Source organism: Rattus rattus, chromosome 17, assembly GCF_011064425.1.
Source record: "Rattus rattus isolate New Zealand chromosome 17, Rrattus_CSIRO_v1, whole genome shotgun sequence".
In the NCBI taxonomy this organism is placed as follows: domain Eukaryota; kingdom Metazoa; phylum Chordata; class Mammalia; order Rodentia; family Muridae; genus Rattus; species Rattus rattus.
Genome location: NC_046170.1, coordinates 16840851 through 16859335, shown reverse-complemented (window position 1 = coordinate 16859335; position 18485 = coordinate 16840851). Strand labels below are relative to the sequence as shown.

Sequence of the window (18485 nt, the reverse complement as noted above, 5' to 3'; positions counted from 1 at the left end):
TGATCCATGGCTGGATCTGGGAACATGCAGGAGCTAGAAGGAAACAGGAAGGAAATAAAAACACAGGCAAAAAAAAAAAAACAAAAAAAAAAAAAAAAACAAGCAAAAGCTACCCCATTCTTCTTTTTTTTAAGATTTATTTATTATATGTGAGTACACTGTAATTGTCTTCAGACACACCAGAAGAGAGCACCAGATCCCATTACAGATGGTTGTGAGCCTCCATGTGGTTACTGGGACTTGAACTCAGGACCTCTGGAAGAGCAGTCAGTGCTCTTAACTGCTGAGCCATCTCTCCAGCCCTACCCCATTCTTTTATTTTTTCTTCTTTTCGGAGCTGGGGACCGAACCCAGGGCCTTGCACTTGCTAGGCAAGCGCTCTATCACTGAGCTAAATCCCCAACCCCCTACCCCATTCTTAAAAAGATGATTTACAAAGTTTGGGGTGCATTTCGGATCTACTGAGGAGGGTTGCCCTGGGCAACCATTCTTGCCCATCTCTGCTGGTTACAAATGGGGTGGCAGTTGGTCAGGGACCTGGCTCACCACTCAGGATCAGACTCAAGGTGTTTCAGGAAGAGAGACACCTTACAGAATTTGCTGCCTATTTGGGCCATAAAAGAACAAATTTCGTTGGTGGCTTGGACCCTAGCTTTATAGCAGTAACATTGAGTCTATGTTCTTAAAATCACGTCTCTGCAAGGTACATATGTAGGAGGTATGAATTGCAGCAGGTCTGGTTAGAAGAAACCAGATTTGCTGCATTTTTTGTTTTAAGAACATTCTTAAGCTCTGCAGACCGTGGGAGTAGGAGAGCCATTCTCTCTGTTGTCCAGACCTCTCTCAAGAACTGGCATTCAAAGCCACCGACTGCACTTGTTGCTACAGACCATGTTAGTCAGCTTCCCATCTCTGCCACAAACACCTGAGACAACTTACAGCGTGGTTATTGTGGCCCACAGCTGTGGGGATTCTGAGTCATGGTTGGGGCATGGGAGGAGGCAGGAGACCTCTGTGGCAACTCAGCTCATCACTGTGTACACCTATGGCAGAGCAGAGTTGGTCAGACTTGGTCCAGGAAGAAAAGAAACGGGCCCCACTGGCTCTTCTACAGGCAAGTCCCCAGTGATCGGAAGACTTCCCACGGGTCCCACCTTCTAACATTTCCACCACCTTCCATAGACCAAGCTTGGGTCCACACCTGTAGAGGACACAAGGGCCTTGTACTCAGAGAGAAACACTAAGAGAACTGGGCCTGTTAATTATGCAGGGGTGTCTCCTCATGGAGGACACAAAACCAAGCACCTGCATTCCATCCAGAAAGCTGAGGCTGGAAGTTGTTCATGACCTGGTGACCTGTTTGCTCTCTGTAGGGACAAACCTCACACCAATTTCCCCAGAACGATTACTCCAGACTCTTCCCTCTCATCCTCATGACCTCTCCATCTCCCCATTTCTACGTTTTTAAGGAAAAATTAGCGGCCATGATATGAGGCCATGGCCTCCGTGGCTAGTCCACCTCCTACAGGCAAGCATAGGAGAGCTATACAACAAATCCATCGGAAGAGAATCCTAAGAGGGAGACTATAACTTTAGGGAAACAAGGATTAACCCCAAAATCATATTGCTAATGACTATACTGAATGTTAATGCTTGTCAATGTCAATGCAGAATCCGAATGCCTTTTGTCAGGAGCCATAGAAGACAGAGCTGTAACAGGAAACAGGGTGGTGGCATTCGTATTGCTAAGGATTGTCTTTAAAGGTTTATGTGGGATTAGCCATATCATACCCATTTTGCTCCCAGCAAAAATATTAGCAGAAATTGATGGGCTGAGGATAGCTATGCCCTTTCCTTGGCCCACTACTAGGTAGTCTTATCATTTTCTTACACTTGCCTATTTTATTGTGCACCTGGAATCAGAATGATTATGGGAATTATTTTTGTCCGAAGACTCTTATCCAAATTGTGTTTAAATACGCCTACAATAAGGTTGCCTGGCTTTAGACCCCTCCCAAAGTCGGAGCCAGGTTGCCGAAGTCGGTCTGCACTGAGCTCCCCTTCTCATCTCTGCCTGTGGCTTGCTTCTCTGTCTGACAACTGCAGGGCACACCTCACACAGCTGCAACATGTGGCTTTCACAAGAACATTCCAGACCAGAGCTTTACACGTCTGTGAAGAACATAGCAATATGCAATATTTACACATCGATGTTAGTTAATAGTGATGATGTCTCTTTATTCTTGTGTAGAGGGGACCAACACCCTCTATTAAACTTAAACACCTCCACTCTGTGGCTGAATTATGACAAGAATGAAGAAAGACTGGGCATTAAAATCTGGGCAGCTATTTCTCCTGAGAATATGATTTTTGTTTCTGAAATATTTTAAAAATAACACTGGCATTCATTTTTAGATGCATCGTTGATTTTAGTAGCCACTGGTGCCATTACTGATAAAGACATTTATATGAGATGAGTTTCAGTTGGCTGATGTTAGATTTCTCTCAAGTCTAGATGTGTGTGTGTGTGTGTGTGTGTGTGTGTGTGTGTGTGTGTGTGTGTGAAGATACAGTTCATCAAAATGAATGCCAAACATATAGCTTAAGCCAGACAGTTTTCACAAAACAAAAAACAAGAGAAAGTTGATTGGAAGTGAAAAAGCACAAAGCACATGATCCCACCCTTACATAAGAGGGTTCGACCAGATGTATATTTCTTGGCACCGAGTACTGAACCCAGGGATCTCCACAAGGAAGGCAAAGCCTCAAAAACCCAAACAGTTATATTCCACTATTTCTAAATTGTTTCAGATCATAGCAAATTTTCAAATTCTTTTATGGTGTAAGAATAGCAGTAATCTGGATAATAATCACACACAACACACACACACACACACACACACACACACTGTATACCAACAAATGCTAATGGATCTAAAATTCCTCCGTGCAATATTAACTGTCCAAGCTTCACCAAGACCACAGAGAATCATGTCTTGGTGTTTATGTCTATGTATGAGCCCTAGAGACCTATTAGAAAACCTGTTATTACATTGAATAAACTGGTTTCAGAAAGAGTACTTTGTTATTTTCATAGACACTGTTAAGATATTTGAAAAAACTCAACATGGCTTCCATGCAGACATGAAAGAGGTCGGAGAGGGAGCTCGGGGCAGAGCCTCACAGAAAAGCCCCCATGACCCTGCAGAAAACAAAAGGGGATCTTGCAATGGACGGGTACTTCTTTAACAACTTCCTCTCCTACAATCCCTGTGAAAATACAAGATGTTGTAGAAATGTTTAATCCCAATCCGGGATTTCTACCTCACCTTTGATCATTTAGTTCCTGGATAAAAGACACACAACCTTTATTATTTACAATAAGCCTTAATCAGCACTGGAGCTGGGCAGATATCGACCCTCTATGCTATTAAAAAAAATCTATTTCCCATCAATACCCCCAAGTTATTACTATGTTTCTTTTGGTCTGCTCTTAACTCTAATTGGCTAGCTCAGGGCTATGCTTTCTTCACTCCTAACCTATTGTGACCCTTCCTTCATTCATCTCTCTCTCTCTCTCTCTCTCTCTCTCTCTCTCTCTCTCTCTCCTCTCCTCCCTCCTCCTCCTCCCTCCCTCCCTCCCCTCCCCCTCCCCCTCTCTCGGTTTGGGAATCCTAAACCCCACCTATGTCTGTTCTGCCCAGCTATTATTAGCTGTCAGCATCTTTATTTACCAATCAGAAATAGCTTGGGGGTAAGGTCACATAGCTTCACCTGGGTCTATGTGCAGCAGACTCTCTCATCTCTGGGTCAACCAGGTCTTGGGGACCGCACTTAGTGTTACAATACACAGCAAAAGACCAAACCTCAAGAACAGACAATTCAACTGACAGGATACATATGTAACATATTAGACAGCTACACAGTGCTTATAAACAACCAAGACACTGTGGATCGGCCACCCAAAAGGCTCAGATTAAAGACTGACCTTAACAGTGGAGCAACCAGAACTCTTGCTTATTGCTGGCGGGATCTTAAAATCACACAGCCACACTGTAACACATAGCAGCTTCCTTCACAGATATCCCAGGCATCTCACCCACTCTGCTTATAGCTACTGAAGAGGAAGGAGAACCTCTGTCCTACGGGCCACGGCTTGTCTAGGAATGCCCACAGCATCTTTATTTGCAATGGTCCCGAACTGGAAACTATCCAAAAATGTCCATTTAAAAAGTAGATTTGTAAACAGCTGTCCATCGGTACAAGGGGACACCACAAAGCAACAAGGAGAGGCAATCTTTGGATTTAGGCATGTGGATGAGGCTAAAGAGAAGGGGAGTGTTTAAGCTCTGTTTCTAGCAATTCCACAGGTCTATGATTGCTAGAGATGAGGTCAAGAGAGCTTTTGGAAGTATGTTTTGTTGTTGTTGCTGTTGTTGTTGTTGTGTTGATATTTGCATAAGCAAATTGCATCTAAAGCACATTTTAAAGGACCAATTAAGAGACAATAGGATCATGTCCAAAGGCCACCAGAAGTAACCTGAAGATGACTCTGTAACTTTAACTTTTCAAAGCTTATTTTTAATGATGGCTCTTAAACCCTTTAACCTCCCCATCACCCACTAGAGGTAGTAGAAAAAAAGACACAGGGAAAATAAACCAATTAGAAAAGTTCTTTGGAGAACTCCTGTCTATGTTGTCTAGAAATGGGCAGTTGAATTCATAGGTCAGTAGTGGCAGCTCGATCCACTCTCGAACACTTCACAGATACACCAGCCGTCCAGTTTGGTGGAGTCAGGTTAGCAACAGCAGTGACACAACCTAGTGGAGACTGCTAGGCCTCAGCCTTGGCTCAAATCAGCAGGAGGGACCAAGAGGAATGAAAAGTTCTGACTAGGCCTCTCTCAACCAAGCAAAGATCAACGAGGACTCGAAACCAACAAATGTTGCACGGCTAGCTCTATAAGCAAGCCTACCTCAGCCCTCGTCACTTTTATATACTCCCTCTCAACATCATGTGTCCTCCACGGGTCTCTCCTCTGCATGTGCGTCTGTCTCAGCCGACATCACTCTGCCAATCAGCCGGAGTCCACAAAAGCAACAAAAAGCTACAACACACTACCAAGGATTCTTTGGTGTGTTTCTCTCTACGGAGTCTTGACAGATACAGCTCAACTAAATGTAAGTCATGAGGGAAAAATCCTTCATCACGTGTCCCTTCACGTGCTTGCTTTAGCAGAGCACCCTCTCTCCTATGTCTGCTTCAGTGAAACGTTCCGTCGGGAGTCAGCCTCAGCCTTTTACACCTGTGTCCGTTTTAATAAAACCTTCCTTCACAGGTCTGTCCCAGCAAGACTCCATCCAACTGACTTTCCAAAGAACCCTTAGCACCTCCACTTCACATTCCCTTCAGCTAAACAATTTGGGTACCATAGTAACTGAGCACGGTGATTGGATAAAACACAATCTTAGCATGGATTCTTGGAGGGAGGTGTGTACGCTTTTTTAAAAATATATTGGGGTTGGGGATTTAGCTCGTTTATAATGTAATAATAGCATGTCATGAGCACATGCGAAATAGGAAGCTTCCCGACTGATAAACCGTGAGCAATCAGCCGCTAAAATACAGAAATAGAGAGGGAAAGTTTAGCGTATGAAATTTGGCACGCCTATCTTGGCACTCTTTTAAAAAGCATTGAAATAAAATTCAGGGAACAAGAGATGTAGATCAACTGATACTAGGCTTGCCTAACCCCACCAAGAAGGCCTCAATCACTATTGCGTAACAGTGTGGTGGTGCAAGTCTGTAATTCCAAAAGTCTGGAAGAAGGGAAGGAGGATCAAGAAGTTTAAGGTCATCGTTGATTACACAACGAGTATGAGGCCAGCCTGGGCTAAATAAGACCTACTCATCACTGAACAAACCAAGAAGAGAAAGAAAAACCAAATTAAACCAAACCAAAACAAAAAACTCCATCCATCCATCCATCCATCCATCCATCCATCCATCCATCCATCCATCCATCATCCATCAGGGAGCCAATTAAGGCGCGACTCGAAGAACCGAGCAGTCTGCAAAGCTGTCAGCTTGAGCTCCAGAGACTGACGTTGGGAGGACCGCATTTTCCCCTGGGCGCGCGGCCGCTGGGTCCCGAGCGGCGGTTGAGCCGGCGGCTCGAGCCCTGGGGCTGCCACCGCATCCTGCATCCTCCGGCGCCGCCGCTCGCGCACGCGCAGTTAGCAGTCGCTGCTGGGCGGCTGCCGGCGGGATCGGTCTGGGAACGCGCCCGGCACCGAGTAGCGGCCAGTCGGACACCTGAGCTGCCGCTGCTGGACACAAGCCCGCAGGACAGGTGTGTAGACCGCGGGCCGCCTTCCTGCGGCTTGCTCTCTGGGGACGGGGTGAGAAATCGGATCCAAGTGCCCGGCAGCATCCTCTTCTGAGACTAGAAGGCTCAGCTTGGTGCGGCCAGGTGAGACTGGAGGTTGAGTTCAGGGTTGGATGTGCAGCAAGTTAGACTCTTGGGTGGGCTCTGCCAGCCTCGGGAACAAAGATCAGCCCTGGCTGGAGGGAGATGCCACCTCGAGTCCCTTGGGTCCTCCCCCTGCTTTGCTGACGCTGGGGAAAGCCAGGTCGCCCTGCCCAGCTTGGCTCCCCTCGAGTCCGTTATCCCAGCGGTTGCCACCGCTGCGGTTGCCACCGTGGCCCCGTTCCACGGAGCTCTACCCATGATCCCTGGAGAGTTCTTCGCACTTTTCGAAAAACGCAAACAAAACCAGATGGGCTCCTCATTTGCAGCCCACCTCTCTGCGAAGCCAACAGGACGCCCCACCCACCCACCCCATCCTTGTGAAGGTGGCCAGAGGATCCTGGCCACTCCCTAGACACTTGGGTGTAGCCTAACAGGAGCCACTGGAGAGTGACCCAGAGTGTGTTGAATCCAGAAAACCTTAATGACTAGAGACTCATTATCTAAAGCCTGTTTACTGTCAATCAGATACTTTAGCTGAATTTAAGTGGCATCTGCCCCACCCAGGAGGAAGAAGCTATGCAGGGGGTTGTTCGGGGTTAAAGAGCAAAAGGCTAGGAACTTTGGGAGCCGGAGACAGAAGGTATAAACAGAAATAAATTAGGCAAAACAAAAATTAAAAAATTAGGTGGTCAGTGGGTCAACATCTCTAAAAATTAATTTCTGTTGAAACTTTTTCATAAACTTTTTTGCATAAAGTAGTAGATCATGGTTTTTGGTTTTTGGTTTTTTGATTTTGGTTTTGTTTGCCCTGAAAATTTGACATCTTTCTAGGTAGCCTCTCTTTTTGGTAATTGTAATTTTGACCATTTTCTAGTCCTCAGTCTGTTAGTTTGGTCATCCAGTAACTTTGATCTTGTCCCCTAAACTGAAGATAGTCTTTTTTGTCTTTTTTTTTTAAGTTGGTCTTGCTGGTTTGTCGTCTGTAAATGGTGGAGTGTGTTGATGAACATGCAACTGGCAGATGGGTGCCGGAAACGAGGTTCAGGGCTTGTTTCGGTGCCTATTAAATTTTCCTTCTTTATTAGGAAATTAGAAAGCAGGGACCATCAGCTTTGATAGGACTTTCTTTCATCTCATAGCTGACAAGAGGCCCAGAGCAGGGGACCAGTTCAGTTGTCCTTTGGACAAGTGTTAGTCACTTAGTGACAAGGTATCAAGGGCAGGGGGATTTTAAATGCTGTTGTCCTGTAGCTGTGCTTCTGATGCCACAGGAAAGAATCACAAGGCGCTTTCCAACATTGTTCCAGGGTGGGCAGATGATGTCTGATACCTCAGTCAGCCTTAGACCCGAACACAGGCAAAAATGGCCAGTTATAGAAGCATCGGTTTACAGGAGCATGAGTACGTTACATAGGAAAGTACTGGGGTTAGAGGGAGGGCCCAGTGGTGGACAACACACGCTGCTTTTGCAGAGGACACCAATTCCGTCCCCAGCGCCTGTAACTCCAGTGAGAGGGCATCTGATGTCCTTTTCTGGCCTCCTCTGGCACCCACACATACGTGTACATAACCACACAGGAGAAACACATACATAAAATTAGAGTGTGGTGTGTGTGTGTGTGTGTGTGTGTGTGTGTGTGTGTGTGTGTATAGATGTATGGCAAATACTCAGAATGAAAGAACGAGTCATGGAAGGAGCAGTATAGGATGAGAACTACTAAACATTTTTAAAGTAGAGTCTAATTTATGAATTGTTTTCAGAAAACAGCAGGCTTACAAGATGCAAGGGGTTGGTTATAAAGGATAGAGTGGGCAGGACACTGACTGACAACTTACTAGTATCTGTCAAGAAGATTAGGTCCCTAATGGAGGCTGAGGATCAAAATGTGTTCATTCCACAAATGCCCTCCCATTGAATTTAGTTACTAGACACCACAGGGGACCAGTGGGACTGCACTCTGTCTATTTTTGCTTTGTTTTTTGGGGCCCAGGGCCTTGGGGACACTAGGCAAGTTTTATGGCTGTATTCACTCCCAGCTCCAGTCCTTACATTCAGACCCAGTTTGATTGACCAGAGGTGGTATCAATAGAAAGAGGAATTAAAGACACAGACAAACATGTTTACAATTTTTAAAATTACATTTATTAAACAAGGTATGATTTATTAACCAATACTTGGGAGGCAGAGGCAAGGGAGAGGCAGGTGGATCTCTGATTTCTAGGCCAGCCTGGTCTACAGAGTGAGTTCCAGGACAGCCAGGATACACAGAGAGATCCTGTCTCAAAAATAAAAATTGCATTCATTTATTTATTTATGGGTGGGGTGATCAAGTACTATGACACGTGTGGAGGTCCAAGGACAACTTTTGGGAGTCACTTCTTTCCCCCCACCACGTGGGGTCTCAGGGATCGAACTTGGGTCATTAGGCTTAGCAGCAAGCTCTGTGTGTGCCATCGCCATCTAGATGGCCACAATAACAAACATCTCAGCTCAGATGAAGGAAGACGGTGGGTCGTTCCGAAGCTAGAGAGTGACCTCTGAACTGTGAGTAAGGTTCAGGAATCCTTAGATAGCTTTCGTAGGAAGAAGCGAAAAGTATATATGGTGAATGAAAACATTAAAAAAAAGGAGAAAAGGGAAGGTGATGACTGCCCCAAGGCATGCTGCAGGAGCTGCATTACTTCAGACAAGAGCCCCCAGGACCCTGAGCCACGTGAGGAGAGGGCAGAGGGAAAAGGGGAGAGGTGAGGGGGCACCAGGTGCAGCAGCCAGGAGACCAAAGGGACAAAATGGATGGGTACCCATTTAGTCTAGATTTTATGGGAAAGAGTCTCTGGGGCAAGGGCTGCCTAGCCCCTAGGCTGGAAAATTCAGGGTAGAGGGTGGGGTTTGCCAGATGTACAGACAAGTAGGAACTGAGGGATGCTGGGAAACCCTGGAGGTCCGGTGAGCTTTGATATGTTAAATAGGCACCTGGGACTTTTGTCCCGGTTTGAAACTCAATAGGTAGAAAGAGAAGCTAGCGTCCTGTAGTCCCAGTGCCGGGGAGGCAGACAGCCCCCGGGTCCCCGGGTACAGACAGTGCAGAAAATACGTGAAGGCTTCTCAGAAACTGAAAGCAGAATGGTCATATGATAAAGTAGACAGGAACATAGCTCTTTTGTTAATTCTCTTGTTGCTGAGACAGAAATGCTGGATAAAGGAACTCAAGGAGGGAAGGGTTTATTCTGGCTGACAGTCTGAGGGGACACAGTCGATCGTGGCTGGGAAGGCCTGGCAGCGGCCCACACTGTGTTTGCAGTCAGGAAGTAGAGAGAGATGGATGCTGTGCTCAGCTCTCTTTCTCCTCAGCCCACGGACTGGCGTCATCCTCATTACGATGAGTCTTCACACCTCAGTTAACACACTCTAGACACCCCTGTAACAGGCCTGTCCAGAAGTGTTTTTCTAGCTGATTCTAGATTCTGTCAAGTTGACAATATGAACTATCCAGGAACTTAAATTGAAAATTTATGTTGAAAGAGAAAACATGGTTTCAAAGTGATATTGATGTTCTTTTTTTTTTTTACATTTATTTATTTATGTAGTGTGCGTGCGTGCGTGCGTGCGTGCGTGCGTGCGTGCGTGCGTGCGTGGTGGAGTCTGTTCTTCCACCATATGGGTTGTAGGACTAGAACTTAGGTCTTCAGTCTCAGTCTCTTTCGTGCTGAGCCCCTTGAGCCTCTTTGCTAGGTGTTACGTCATTCACTTGCTGGGAGGACTATTGTTTATTTGTTGAAGTATCTTGTCATGTATGATTGGCTGAACTCCTGGCAATCCTGCCTCAGGCTCCTCCTGTATAATGGGATTACAGGTATGTGCCATGTGACCAGCTTTTAAAAATATTTTTACTGTTTTTTTGTTTTTTTGGGTTTTTTTTGGTACTTGAGCTTAAACTCAGAACCGCATGCAGGCAATTGCTCTACGGTGAGCTCACTCCCTCGCTGAAGGGCCAGTAGTAATAATCCTCAAGTAAAATACTGTGAAGTGTGTTTATATAAATCATGAAAAGCATGTAAAACAATGAAGTTTTTAGGAGTAAGCTTTGCCATTTACAAATGTTAGTAATGGATTTCTTGTTACCGAGTTTAAGTGATCTACTTACACTCATATCTTCCTCCAGAAATCCTCTCTCTCTCTCTCTCTCTCTCTCTCTCTCTCTCTCTCTCTCTCTCTCTCTTTGTCTGTCTCTCTCTGTCTCTCTGTGTGTGTGTGTGTGTGTATGTGTGTGTGTGTGTGTGTGTGTGTGTGTGTGTGTTGTCTCTGTCCATAAAAAATGGCAGTACATGAGTATAGAAAGCTATTCAGGTAGATTTCTGTTTAGTGGTTTTCAAAATGTGCATTTCCAAAGTAAACATTAGGGTGGTAGCCAAAATCCTTTAGAAGGAATCAAAGTCGTCTGGCTCAAACGTTCATCTAAAGTTTTGATCTCATGAAAAAAGATGTAACTGTTGAGTAGTTGAGTGTAATAATGCTTTATGTGAACTGTTATAAATGTCTCTAATGATATATAATTTGTGTGTCATCAAGGTCAAGTGCTTAATATGTGCAATTGTATGTCCAATCCTGGGCGCGTCATCACCCTCTAGCCCACCCACTAGCTCTCTCCCTGAGCCCGTGTCCACCTGGCCTCTCCTCTGTTATCCAGCTTCTTAGGCTCTCTGGCTTCTTTAAAGTGGAATGGTACGACATTTATGATTTTTTTCATACCTGGCTTTTCCCTAGGATAATAGTTGCATTCCTGTGCATTCCTGTATGAGTATCCTGTCCTTTTCTGTTGCTGATGCTTCCCCAGAGTTTGAGGGCTTCAGCTTATGTCTGTGAGCTCATGAGTTGATGGGCATTGGAATTAGCGCACATTTTGGATCAATACAAGAAATGTATCTTTTGGCGTGTGCCAAAGCATTTGTGAGGATTCAGGCTTTGGTTTATTTTAGCTATTCTTTTTTTTTTCTTTTCTTTTTTTCGGAGCTGGGGACAGAACCCAGGGCCTTGTGCTTGCTAGGCAAGTGCTCTACCACTGAGCTAAATCCCCAACCCCATGTTTTAGCTATTCTTGAGTGGAATCACTTGACATGTTGGAACATGCTAGATTATTTTCTATGGCTGTTGGTATGGTATGTTGCCACACCTTGGCCATGTGTGAGGGTTCCAGTTCCTCCAGTCTGTGTGGTTTTCAGTCGCCATTGTCGATTACAGCAATTCTGGTGCTTGTAGTGCCATCTCTGTGGCCTCTTCAGTGGGCCCATACATATCTGCAGCTCTCTGTTTCCTAAAAAGTCTTGAGTTCTGAGAATCTACTTTAAAATTTTTCCTATGTTGATGTTAGCATTATGGAAAGAGCAGCATACAGGAGGAGGAGGAGGGAGAGGAGAATGGGAGAGGGGAAGGAGGAGGGAGAGGGGGAGGAGGGAGAGGAGGAGGAGTGGAAGGAGGAAGAGGGGGAGGAGGGAGATGGGGAGGAGGGAGTGGGAGGAGGGAGAGGAGGGGGGAGGAGGATTCATTATTGTACGACTGTGTGAATGAATGACATGGAGCTGCCTCAGTGCCCAACAGTACCTGTCTGAAAGGCCATTGGCACCAAAAGAGAAATTTTGATTAAGTGTACACTGATGAGAGTCGATGAGAATATAATTACATAAGCCAGGTGCTTCTGCTAAGAGGATGGCCAAGCTGAATTTGGCCTTTGCTCCTCTCGAACATGGTAGTTATGTGCTGTTTGAGGAGACATATGGTCAGATAACGAGGCGATGATCATGGAATTTTGATCCAGGGATGATGAGGTCAAAAGAGCATGGTCCACTGCAGGCAGTGTGCTCTAGTATGGGGTTTGACTTTGGCAAAGAACTATTTCAGTAAATGCGTGATTAAAAGTCCCTTAGTTTTTGGTGTTTAGATGTACAGTTGTCAAATGTCCGATTTTGTCTATGCCTAAGCTACATTATGTGAAAGAATGTGGGTGAAAGTGTAGGGACCGTGACGTCTTTACATAATTTGCATGGCACACACACGTGCTGACATCTTTAGATCTTTATACATTAGCTCTTTGATTTGGGGAGAAGACTTAGAAATGAAGGTTAAAAGTTGGTGTTTAACTTGTTCAAGGCTTACTTTAAATAATGTTGCTTGTTACAGAAGCATCCAGAAGTCCTCTCTTCCTTTGGTTCTCAGCCCAGGGCATCCCCCCCTGGTTTTTCACTGGCTGCTTTCATTTCCAGGTAGTCAATATGCATTTCCAGGGTGTTGGACTGTGCCTGGGTCTCCTGTTCATCACGGCCAAGGCGGATTTTGTGGATGATGGTGTTGAGGTGGAAGACTTCAGTGAGAGTTCAGATGAGAGTGATTTTAAAGACGAACCTTCCTCGGGGGTAAGGCGGTTGAGAAGTGAGTTATAAGCCGTTCTTTCCATGGTCATAGGCCTGACAGATCTCTCACGATACATGTCCTTCCCTCCTGACAGCCTTTGTCTTCCCAGGAGAGTAAAACCTCCGTCTCTCCGGCTGTGTTCTGTAGAGTCCCCACACATAGCAAAAATTTGTGTTTGACACCTGATCCAGTTAGTTGTACAGGGGAAGCTTTTGCTGCCAAGACAGGAGTTCACTGGTTAGAGGGGCCTTTAGTTTTAGTTCTGATGATACCAGCCTTCTCCAGACAAAATGGAAGGTACCATAATTTGTGGTTCTTCAGGACATAAAGGAGGTGGCTTTTGTTTATCTCTCTGTGGCTAGAAAATGGCTACAAGGGGATGGATTTGGACAAGGAAGGGTGACCTGCACTGAGCCAGGACTCTGCCTCTGTGCTATTAAGATTTTCGTTCTGAGGAGATGACTTACAGGAAACTGCGGAACTTAGAGGTGTGGTGACCACTCCCTAGTGCAGTACTCTGTCTTCCTAACGCTGCAAGCCTTTAAATGCAGTTCCTCAAGCTGTGGTGACCTCCCAACCATAAATTATTTTGTTTGCTTCATTACTGTAATCTTGCTACTTTTACGAATTGTAGCATAAGTATTTGTGTTTTCCTGTGGTCTTAGGGTCACCTTTCCCTGTGAAAGGGTCAGTCCCTCTCCCCAGGCCCCACCCCAAGGAGTCGTGACCCACAGGTTGAGAACCATGTCTCTGGGGCCTTCATAGCAATTATATTCACATTTAATACTGTGATGACATCATCCACCCTGTTGTGCTGGCCTCTGTTTCAAGGGCTCAGAAAATCCATAGGAAGTTCTCACGGATTCCTTTGCTTCATCTCATCTCATATTTACTGGATTTTTAAATATGCAAATGTAAATGTTATTGTCTGTTTGCAGTGAATATTGTGCCCCACCCCCGTTAAATTTCAGTCTCTGCCAAGGTGTTTCTTTTGAAACCAGTTCTGTGATTTGCAAAGCACCAACAGCGGGGGCAGGTACCCTACTACAGGGATCTTTGGAAATTCATGCTTTTAACACCCTCAGCCAGACTGCCCACCACGCATGACTATATTTGGTGAGATGACAAGTGGGACAAACATTGAGAATCCATTCCCAAGCATGAGTTGTATGAGATGACAGTTTTCATGAGGACATTACTAAGACGTGAGCTTTGCCGCTGAGTCTCCGTGTCTCTATTACGGTTGTGTGCTGTGTACTGGGGTCTGAACCCGCAGGATGACATCAGATATTTGTAAAAATAAATAACTTTAGCTTTTAAAAATTCTCTCTTCTAGACTATTAAATATAAGACACCTCAACCTATAGGAGAAGTATATTTTACAGAAACATTTGATAGTGGAAATCTGTCTGGGTGAGTGTTCCCGAATTTTCCTCAATTTGATGAGTTTTCTGAAGCGATTGGTCTATGAGAATTAGCTCTCCTGTGACCTGGGATAATTTAAAGCTATGTATTCATACAAAGAGACACAAGTTTGGAATGCAGAGAAAGCACACAGCATTCGCTTGCTCTCCAAGGTAGAGATTAACGGTGGCCATTCCTAAGGCAGCTTTGAGTTTCTGTTGCAGCCACAGTGATGGTATGCACCTCTGTGAGGGTTAATACCTGCTGGTCACTGCGCCCCAGACCCTCTGCTAGAAGCCAGATGTGTATCCCATCCCCCCTTTCCCACTGAGAACCCAGCCCTGCTGTGTGGGCTTCCTTACTCCCGCAGAGCCAGCCGATTGAACTCCCGCCCCCTGGGATTGCTCAAAGGCTAGATTAACGGATGGATTTCCTAACACTAAGAAGTGCTTTTCACCCCAAAAGTGTTTGAATGAAAAATCTGGTTGTGTTGGGTAACAACCTCTTGTATTTTTACATGCATTTTTATCTAAAAATTGCAAATCTTATTTTAATGGCAAATATTCACTTTTTTCTTTACAGGTGGGTCTTATCAAAAGCAAAGAAGGATGATATGGATTCAGAAATTTCTATATATGATGGTAAAATACTTAATCAAATATTAGATAACCACGACTGGTGCACACAGCCTTGAGATTATAGTTTTGTTACGTTATGTTGGCCAGAGGTTCCACTCTGCCTTTCACTTGCCCCGCTACAGTGTTTCAGGGATTCCCTGTTCTAACCAGTTGTCTGACTCTTAAACATGGTCGGACTCCAGCTGCAGTAAACTCATTTGCACTGAGCTGTTCTGGACCTTTTGCCTCAAGTCTGGGCACTCATAGGTCAATCACAGAGGTGCACTAATGAGCCTCTTTAGTTTGTTTTTTTTTTTTTTTAAAGGAGTATACCTTTTTTTTTAAAGATTTATTTATCATATTTAAGTACACTATTGCTCTCTTCAGACTCACCAGAAGAGGGCATCGGATCTCTTTACAGATGGTTGTGAGCCACCATGTGGTTGCTGGGAATTGAACTCATGACCTCTGGAAGAGCAGTTGGGTGCTCTTAACCGCTGAGCCATCTCTCCAGCCCAATGAGCCTCTTAAGATCGAGGTCACCAGGCAGCTACAGCTTCAGTCCTTGTCACTGTCCACAAGATCCCTGATCTGCATCTTCAGGTTGGCTGTAGAAATGTCTTTCAGGGTCACATTTCCTTCCCTAGAAGGACCACCTCAGAGAATGAGAAAACATTGTCTCCCTTCTGGTCCACAAGCAGCCTCCCCAGTCATCGTGTCCAAAAGGAAGGTCTCCCTCTGCTCCGGCTGAGCAGGAGGGGAGTTCCACTGTCTAGGAAGTCCCCACACCCTGAAGCACGTGGCCTAGAACTCTGACTTTGCAAGGCACTTGAACCACAGCATGTGCTAGGCTTCCATGGCCAATTTCTTGCTCATACCTTCCATAATCTGCCTGCCTGCCTGCCCCTGTACAAAACGTTCTCTGTCCCCACAGATCCCTAATGCCTCCACATGTGTGTACACAGCAAATGAACCCATGGAAAGACCAATCTAAAGCCATTTAGGGAATTCTTCCCCTCAAAGAAACAATGGGTCCGAGGGACATGCTGTCCGAAATAAATCCAAATGAATACAGTTCCGCTGTCAGCCAGAATGTCTGACTTTAGACATCTGTGTTGAAGCGCTTCTTTAAGAGAAGCCAAGTAAAATATTCATTCTGGGAAAATATAATACAAGGTGCTTTAGGGGAACCAGCAAACATTTATTTTTAAGATGGGTCTTGCTGTGTGTCCTAGGCTGCCTTCAAACCTGCAATCCTCCTGCCTCAGCTATGAGTAATGGTGTGATTACAGGCATGTGCAACGATGTGTTGCTTCCTCCTGAAAATATTTAAGAGTACTTTTAAAATTCCAATAGTTCTCTAGAACAACAAAAATTCAAGCTGCTTTGATCTGGGACTTGTGGTAGATACACTGTTTTTTAGGGGTGGGAGCAGTCTAGAAGCACTAGCAATTTAAACATGTCCATAAAAATCATTGTGAATTGAAACATTAGAGCCAAATAACCATCTTTTACTGAATTGAGTTTGGTTGGAACAGACAAACATATAATTTTCAAAACTGTAACATTTATATAGATTAAGTTTGGTTTTGTCTTTTTTTTTTTATTCTAAAACGAATAAAGGGGCGATGTCCAACACAGACCTCTGGGGCTACCGTTAGCCCACCTGGCTTACAGCCTGGGTAGCCCCATGGTCTGACAGCAGAAATCTTCAGATCTGAACAGTGAGATCTCAGCCCAGACCCCAGCTCAGCTTCAGGGCTATGAGTGACGCGTGTTGTTTCCTACACACATTTGCCTCATTCTTTCTTTCTTTTTGTTTTAATCATTTTAATTTAAGTATCTGGACAAGGCTCTTTCTTTTTTTAAAAAATAATTTTTAATTTAAGTATCTGTACAAGGCAAACTTTGCTCTTGATCAAGAGGGTGACACACAGACAGGAAGTGCAGAGTCAGCACTCCTAGTCCTTGTGAGAGGAACCATGATGTTATCACCATTGTTTTATTGAAAGTAGGTCAAGAAAACCTAACTGTGTCCATCTTAGAAGTGTACCTGCCATGTTATTTATTAGTCTTCTGAGTTTAAGGTTTGTTTATTTTATATATATATATGAGTGCTGTCCCTGTCTTCATGCACACCAGAAGAGGGCGTCAGATCTCATTACGGATGGTTGTGAGCCACCATGTGGGTGTTGGGATTTGAACTCAGGACCTCTGGAAGAGCAGTCAGTGCTCTTAACCACTGAGCCATCTCTCCAGCCCCACTTCTTTTCTTTCCTCTCCTCTCTTCTCCATCCTTCTCTTCTGTTTTTCTTATCATTTGTCAGAAACTGGCTTCATTTTCTTAGTTAACAACAGAGTGCTCACATAAATAAATAAATCTTTAAAAAAAAAAAAAGGAAGGAAGCGAAAGGACAGGGAAGGAGAGGAGAAAAGACAAATTCAGGAATCATTTTCTGAAGCATTATACGATTTTATTTTCTTCATAATCATTTTTCATGGGAAAGGATCTGTGCTGACGGCGGCTGAGAGGTGAAGCTCTGCGTCTTCTGTTGTAGCTCATTTCCTTTGCTTTCTCCTTCAGGAAGATGGGAAATAGAGGAGCTGAAGGAAAACCAGGTGCCTGGTGACAGAGGGCTGGTTCTGAAGTCTAAGGCCAAGCACCATGCGATATCTGCTGTCCTCGAGAAACCCTTTATTTTTGCCGATAAACCTTTGATAGTTCAGTAAGTTTTAAGACTTTTTCATTTGCATTAGCCTGCTATAATTTGCCATCTGAATGTATGTTAGGTTTTGGTGCTGTGTGCTCTCTCTCTCTCTCTCTCTCTCTCTCTCTCTCTCTCTCTCTCTCTCACACACACACACACACACACACACACACACACACACACACACACCCTTCCCTTTCCAGGTTCATAGACAAACACATGTAAATATAACCACACCCCCGGCGTTGGGAGGGGAACAGGTTTGTGATATACATTTTTTGTGTGTGTGTGTGTGTGTGTGTGTGTGTGTGTGTGTGTGTGTGTCAGTGATAAACTTTTACCTCGCGTCTCCTATAGGCACAATTCTGGCTCTGTAAAAGGTGGCACGCTAAATCCACGCTCTTATATCAGTTGTTCTAGTTCCGTGCTGTTAAGATAGTAACCTTGGGATATACAGAGTAGAGCTGGAAGGCAGGAAATTGGTTTCAGCAGGGAAATGAGTCCTCAGGCCAATGTCCTTGAAGTGTGGAGCTCTTTTTAAAGCCCTGATGCTGTCTGAAATCTCTTCCCCTTGCACTGACTTCAGCCCTGTGTGGTCAGGTAGAAATTCCCAACGTGCTCTCACCTACAAAACTCGAAGCCAAGGTGAGGCTCTGAAAGCCACTCCGTGTTCAATCACAGAGGAAAGGACTGAGCAGCGTTCCTGCTCACAGGCTGCGGTGGATTGGAAACTCTCCCGGGTCCGTCTGTCCTTCAGAACAGCCGCGGGACCCACAAGCCTGCAGACTCTGGCTCTCTGCCGGTACCGTGAGCAGAGCTACTTCCTGGGTTTGTTGTCCCATTTCGGTAGCTATCCAGTCCTAGGTCAAGACAAGGA

At 44.9% G+C, this 18485-nt stretch overlaps 1 protein-coding gene across 3 annotated transcripts in view; it reads left to right on the top strand.

Annotated features, from left to right (window-relative positions):
- Nucleotides 1-6267: 6267 nt before the first annotated feature.
- The window catches only part of Clgn (calmegin), a 34003-nt gene continuing 21785 nt past the window's right edge, over nt 6268-18485 (top strand). For 2 of the 3 annotated variants that reach the window (XM_032888004.1, XM_032888006.1), the window contains exons 1-5: nt 6268-6353; nt 12732-12881; nt 14216-14292; nt 14866-14924; nt 17485-17626. In XM_032888004.1, coding sequence (XP_032743895.1) covers nt 12741-12881; nt 14216-14292; nt 14866-14924; nt 17485-17626 — 419 coding nt within the window. In that variant the 5' untranslated portion in view covers nt 6268-6353; nt 12732-12740. Of the gene's footprint in view, nt 6354-12731; nt 12898-14215; nt 14293-14865; nt 14925-17484; nt 17627-18485 lie in introns of those variants that run through there. The other variant, XM_032888007.1, reaches the window with a different exon arrangement.